The sequence below is a fragment of the Chiloscyllium plagiosum genome, chromosome 1 (genome assembly GCF_004010195.1).
Source record: "Chiloscyllium plagiosum isolate BGI_BamShark_2017 chromosome 1, ASM401019v2, whole genome shotgun sequence".
Classification (NCBI taxonomy): domain Eukaryota; kingdom Metazoa; phylum Chordata; class Chondrichthyes; order Orectolobiformes; family Hemiscylliidae; genus Chiloscyllium; species Chiloscyllium plagiosum.
Window position 1 is genome coordinate 68,797,067 of NC_057710.1, and position 6,867 is coordinate 68,803,933.

General features: G+C 42.2%; 1 protein-coding gene across 1 annotated transcript in view; it reads right to left on the minus strand.

Annotated features, from left to right (window-relative positions):
• dhx29 (DEAH (Asp-Glu-Ala-His) box polypeptide 29) overlaps positions 1–6,867 on the minus strand; it is a 123,184-nt gene that overhangs the window by 23,898 nt on the left and 92,419 nt on the right. Inside the window, exon 22 of the mRNA XM_043688629.1 lies at positions 6,363–6,499. Within this exon, the coding sequence (XP_043544564.1) occupies positions 6,363–6,499 (137 nt within the window). The remainder of the gene's footprint in view (positions 1–6,362; positions 6,500–6,867) is intronic.

The window sequence follows — 6,867 nt, forward strand, 5'->3', positions numbered from 1 at the left end:
CTCATATGTATGCAAGGAACACACATCACAATGCTTTTTTGGTTTTTCTCAACCGTAAATTTTTGACAACACCTTTCATTCGGAACCTTTTAATGTCTAACTTCTCCCATGCCACATGCTACTTACTAGGATTATATATAGACAATTACAGCCCTGGGGATTTAGCACCAATGCAGGTGCTATGCTAATGCATGCATTTTAATGCCCTTTATGCATACCGCTTTCTGGGGAAGAACCTGCACAATAAGCACAAACGTGCCCAGGTAGAAGAGAGAGAATATAAGGCAGAATTCTCCCTATCCCATTGAGGAGAATGCTGCTGAACTGGAAGGAGATAAGGAATGTGATGATAGGAAGACTGAATATCTATAGCCAGCCAACAATCTGTTGCATCCAGCTTCACATCAAAGCACCAATGTCTTAATGAAACCTTGGATAAGGATGGAGGCTAGCAACATGAACAAATGTTTGTGCTTTTCTAGGGAGTATCCAGATCACATTCCCAAGACAGGTCAAAACAAAAGTCCAGCTATGTCTTCATCTCCTTAAATCTCACCTCTTTCTCCTCAGAGGTGAGAGTCAAGGAGCTGGTAGAGGTGGGACTGGGAAATGTAAGGAATATCAGAGGGGGCACTATCAAGGTCTTCCTCACCACCCTCCCACAGGAACAGATTCATTTACCTTAGGATGATCTATTGACAGTAGGCTTGGTGAACAAATCATGGACACATGCTGATAGCTGCAGGAGTAAGAAACTGCAGAAGTCTCAAGGAGATTCAAAGAACTGCTACAGAACAAGTTCTTGCTGAGCCTAATAAAGTACAATCTCTCTTATCAACGTCAGCAAAATGAAGGAGCTGGTCACTGATTTCAGCAGAGTGCCGAGTTCAGCATCAATGGTGCCGAGGTGGAGATGGTCAACAGCATCAAATTCTTGGGAATGATGATCACCAACAATCTGTCCTGGTCCACTCACATCAACGCGACAGTCAAGAAAGCATAACAATTGCTCTACTTCCTCAGGAGGCTAAGGAAATTCAGCATGTGCACAAGGACTATTACTAACTTACATAGATGCACCATAGAAAGCATAGACTCCATCCACCCTTCCCACTGCATCAGGAAAGCAACCTACATAATCAAAGACCCATCTCACCCCCCCAGTTATAGTCTCTTTCACCCTCTTCCATCAGACAAAGTTACAAAAGTTTGAATACACATACACACATTCACCAGCTTCTTCTCCGTTGTTATCAGACTTTTGATCAGATCTCTCAAATGTTAATTCTGATCTCTCTCTCTCTCTGCATCTTCTCCACAGCTGTAACACTCTATTCTACACTCTGTTCTGCTACCCTGATGCACTCTGCATGATAAGATCTGCCTGCATAGAATGCAAAACAATACTTTTCACTGTATCATGACATGTGACAAAAATAATTCAATCCAGATGGGACTCTGGTCTGGCCATTAGGGAACTGATGGACAGGTAAGCAGAGGAACATTTGGCAAAGGTGCTAGAGATCACAAGTAGACAGGAGTAAAGTGTAGAGTTAATCTGCGCAGGTTCTGTGAGCACAAGGCTTCCTCCATGGAATAAGTGGTTGCTACAATGCACAACTGGTAGCTGAGAATAGTCAGTATCCTCCAGATCTGCACAGTGACATTCACTCCATTGCTTGAGCCATGGATGCATTTATTCACTGGCAAGTCAAGATGGAGTCAAGGGACCTTAAGCTGCCTCGCTGTGTCCCATTCCTTTAAGACATGAGGGAGATACCTTTGTGCACCAACAGGGAGGAGAATCAGACAGGAACTCAGATCGTCATCTCAGGACACTTTAGAGGCACCCAGCCATGTCACCTCCCTTCTACCATGTACATAAATGCTTCCATCAGGTCAAAGTGAGCAAGCACCTGCATCTGAGCAGATGGGCCAGAGCCCTCTAGGTCCTGGATCATTAAAGGACATCCTCCAAAGTCATCTGGGACAAGGCACTGAAGGAGTCAACATTCTGCTTCAAGTTCAGCTGCAGTTGCCAGAATAGCATTCAGATGTAGTGGTAGGATAAGAAAGATTAATAACAGTGAAGTCACTCGGGTTTACAAGCATCAACCATCTCTGCAAACTGACATCACACAAATATAGCACTTTGTATGACAGTGCTGAGTCATTTTTGATCTATTCAGGTTTCTGACAATTTATGTTTCACTGGTCACACTTACTTACACATCATGTGGCGCAGTGCAAAGAGTGCTGAAGTTGTCATGTTATGCTGCCCCTTGAGAGACACTCAATCTCTGGAAAGCAGGAACTTAGGTACAGAGTCCTAGAGATGTACAGCACTGAAACAGAGATTTTGGCCCAATTCATCTATGCTGACCAGATATCCGAAATAAATAAAGTTCAATTTTCCAGCATTTTGCCCATATCCCTCTTAACCCTTCCTACTCATATACCCATCCAGTTGCCTTTGTAATTGTATCAGCCACCCACTTCCTCTGGCAGCTCATCCCATAAATGCACCACCTTTTGTCCCTTAAGTTCCTTTTAAATCTTTCCCCTCTCACTTTAAACCTATGCCCTCTAGTTTTTGTTCTTCCCCATCCCAAGGAAAAGGCTATTCACCCTATCCAAGCCCCTCATGATTTTATAAGCCTCTAAATATACTCACCTGGATGTAGGTTTGCTCGCTGAGCTAGAAGATTCATTTTTAGACTTTTCGTCACCATACTAGGTAACATCTTCAGTGAGCCTCTGGACAAAGCATTGCTGATGATTCCTGCTTTCTATTTATAAGTTTGGGTTTGAGTTGATGTCATTTCCTATGGTGATGTCATTTCCTGTTCTTTTTCTCAGGGTGTGGTAAATCAATGTGTTTGTTGATAGATTTCCATTTGGAATGCCAAGCTTCTAGGACTTCTTGTGCATGTCTCTGTTTGGCGTGTCCTAAGATGGATATGTTGTCCCAGTCAAAGTGGTGTCCTTCCTCATCTGTGTGGAAGGATGCTAGCGAGAGAGTGTCATATTGTTTTATGGCTAGTTGATGTTCATGTATCCTGGTGGCTAGTTTTCTGCCTGTTTGTCCAATGTAGTGTTTGTTACAGTCCTTGCACGGTATTTTGTAAATGACATTAATTTTGCTTGTTATCTGTATAGCATCTGTGGGCTACCATGATGCCAAGGGATCTGAGTAGTCTGGCAGTCATTTCTGAGATGTCTTTGATGTAGGGGAGAGTGGCTAGGGTTTCTGGATGGGTTTTGTCTGCTTGTTTGGATTTGTTGTTGAGAAATCGGCAGACTGTGTTCAAATGTGTTGCTGGAAAAGTGCACCAGGTCAGGCAGCATCCAAGGAACAGTAGAATCGACGTTTCGGGCATAAGCCCTTCTTCAGGAATGGCTTCCTCCTGTGTTCATTGGGTCCCCATTCTTTTTGAATACACTGTATAGGTGATTTTCCTCTGCTCTGTGTAGTTCCAGGAACTATTCAAAAAGAACGGGTACCCAATGAACACAGTCCGCCGATTTCTCAGCAATAAACACAAACAAGCAGACAAAATGCATCCAGAAACCCTAGCCACTCTCCCCTACATTAAAGACATCTCAGAAATGACTGCCAGACTACTCAGACCCCTTAGCATCATGGTAGTCAACAGACCCTATACAGACAACAAGCAAAATTAATGTCATTTACAAAATACCATGCAAGGACTGTAACAAACACTACATTGGACAAACAAGCAGAAAACTAGCCACCAGGATACATGAACATCAACGAGCCACAAAACGACATGATCTTCTCTCACTAGTATCCTTACATACAGATGAAGAAGGACACCATTACAACTGGACAACACATTCATCCTAGGACAAGCCAAACAGAGACGTGCACGAGAATTCCTAAAAGCGTGGCATTTCAACCGGAACTCTGCCAACAAATACATTGTGTTGGACCCCATTTACCACCCCCTGAGAAAAGGAGCAGGAAGTGGCATCACCAACCCAAAGAAACCCAAAAATATAAATAGAAAGCAGGAATCATCAGCAGTGCTTTGTCCAGAGGCTCACTGAAGATGTTACCTAGTATGGTGATGAAACGTCTGAAAATGAATCTTCCAGCTCAGTGAGCAAACCTACATCAAGAACCTTAACCTGAGCTACAAATCTTCTCAAAACTAGCAAAAGATAGTCACCCTTAAGCTAGGTATGTGGTATTTGAATTGAATTAGTAAATTTAACCCTTCTATATCACTGTATTCAATGAATGCCCCTGGCAAACTGAGCTTTGAGTCATACGAGTCCCATCGCCTGCATAACATCATATTGATGATATTCTCCCTGGAGCTTCAGAAGCTGAGGGGTGACCTCCTCATGCACTGCTATCACCATCATTGGCGAATGTTATGTATCCTTCTTCAAAAATTAACCGAATTGCAGGACATTCTTCAACTGTTGGTATTAGGAGTTAACAAAGCATTTTTTTGCAGGAGAATCCCTCGTGGCCTTGTGGAGTGCGCACATCATTGTATTTTTCAGCTTCTGCTTGGATTAGTTGTGTCTCCAGGTACAGGAGCGTAAACAAATCTTGGACTCTTTCCATTTGTAATGTATTTTCTCTGCAAGGCTTTTTTTTTGAGGTGATTTAGGGCAGAGAAGGCAAACAGGTTTTATGCTTTCCAACATTGCTCCTGTAAATGTTATTCCAGTGGAATAGAATGCTAATGAGTATGCATGGCATGCTAATAAAAGCAAAATAGATCATGACTTAACTGAAAGGTTCAAGAATTTAAAGTTCAAAAAATGTTAATTTGTTTTCAGGAAACTGAATTTAGCATCATGCCCAAATTAGTTTCACTACCCACCTTTCTAAGAGCTTGGGGGGTCCCCAGAAGTTTCCACCGAGTGACAGGAATTACATTACAGGCATCTACTGCACGCACCACCATAAGTAAATAACAGGGCAGGCAAACCATGGTAGAGTAAGTGAAGAGAATGCTAATGAGAAATTAGTGGTAATGGCAGGAACTGCAATTGCTTTGCTAGGTTCTTAATCCAGATGCATACCAATAAATACGTCAGCACCAACATTTCATAATGAAGTAACTCATGACTCAAATCTTCCAATCTGGGTCAAAATCTTTTTCTCTGACCAGGATCAGATTAAAAATCTCAGTTTCATGTGATATTTTCAAGTCAGAAGTCACACGACACCAGATTATAGTCCAACAATTTATTTGAAATTGCAAGCTTTTGGAGTGCTGCCCCTTCGTCTGGTGAAGTTACTGTAACCTTGTGTCGTGTGACGTTTGACTTTGTCCATCCAAATCCAACACCAGCACGTCCACATCATGGCCTCACAAACAAGATCACAGGAAATTTTTATGGAAGCCATGACCTTTTTTCTTTGCAGCATTATTTGCCATTTTCCAGTAAATAAACGAAGTTTAAAGGTCCAAAGCCCCTGTGAGAAAATATAAAAGTGAGGAGTGGTGGGTAGTTTGGGAGCAGCAGGTCGGTAATAATTAACACGTAGTGCAGCAGGATGAGTAAGGGGCCAGGATAGCATGGTGAGTGAATGGGGGTGGGGAGCACCGAGTTCAGGGTATTGTGTTCGATGGTGAGTTTGGATCTGGAGGGACTGTGATTGGGGGAATAAATTGAACAGTTACCCAGGAGTTGGAACCAGTGTAATTATGAAGTCCATTAAGTGAAAACCCTCCCAGACTTATGAGTCTAAATCAGATTTGGAGGCTTTTGCAGAGGTTTAGGCACATGGCAATGGTCCATTGGAAATTCCTGCATAATCAGTGCGTTGGGACATCTAAGCGGTCCTGATGAGTATCTCTCAGGCTACATCTGGTCTCCAATTATCCAGAGAGGAGAATATCTGGACCCATTTCTGCCAAAGAGTTGCAACCAAACTATCTTTCCCAAAGATTTCTTGCTTAGTTAATTAAGTAAAATTTATTTTCAGCATAAGTATAACAATAAATAAAAGTACTGCATTATCTGAGGCTAGAGACAATGACAATGGGATTAAAGTGTCTTGTTAATTATCAACTCGGCCCAGTTAGGTTGTGTATGAACTGCCTCCATAAAGTCTTGAGAGTGCCACAGCTCACTGTCTAAATCATCTCAAGGTTTTGCCTCTTGCTGGACTTCGCAAGAAATTAGACACAGTAGTTCTTTAATAGATTTCAGAATTTTAAAAATCACTTTAAAACATCTCCAATGCTCCTCCTGCCTACTGATTAAAAGCTTTCTGCAACAGTTGCACAAGTGCTGGTGGCTACAGTGCTGCATAAGTACAACCATTTCTGATGTTCTTCTGGTCAGAAGCAGAAGTGAGTGTTGCAACATACCCTAAATATGCTTTGTAAATGGCCAGGTGATCTGAATTAGCCAATGCCAGAGCTGATTTTGCAAGGTTAGCTTCTTCTTTCCCATTTATTGGCGTAACAAAGGGAGATTTCTCAGCCATGGCTGCAGCTATGGTTGCCTGGAAACAAAGTATACATTTGTAAACCCACATTTTATCTAAACTGTGAATAAGTTCAGAAAGCATAACAAAGATTACACAAAGAAATAATTTTTTCCAGCACAGCAAATTCGGAATCTTTTATATACCAAATATCCATCAGAAAGTGTTGTCCATGACTGCCAATAATGCCATCCTAATTTCCATTAACATAGTGCCTTTGACATTATTCAAATATAGAGCTGAAAATGTGTTGCTAGAAAAGCGCAGGAGGTCGGGCAGCATCCAAGGAGCAGGAGAATCGACGTTTCGGGCATAAGCCCTTCTTCAGGAATGAGGAGAGTGTGCCAAGCAGGCTAAGATAAAAGGTAGGGAGCAGGGACTTGGGG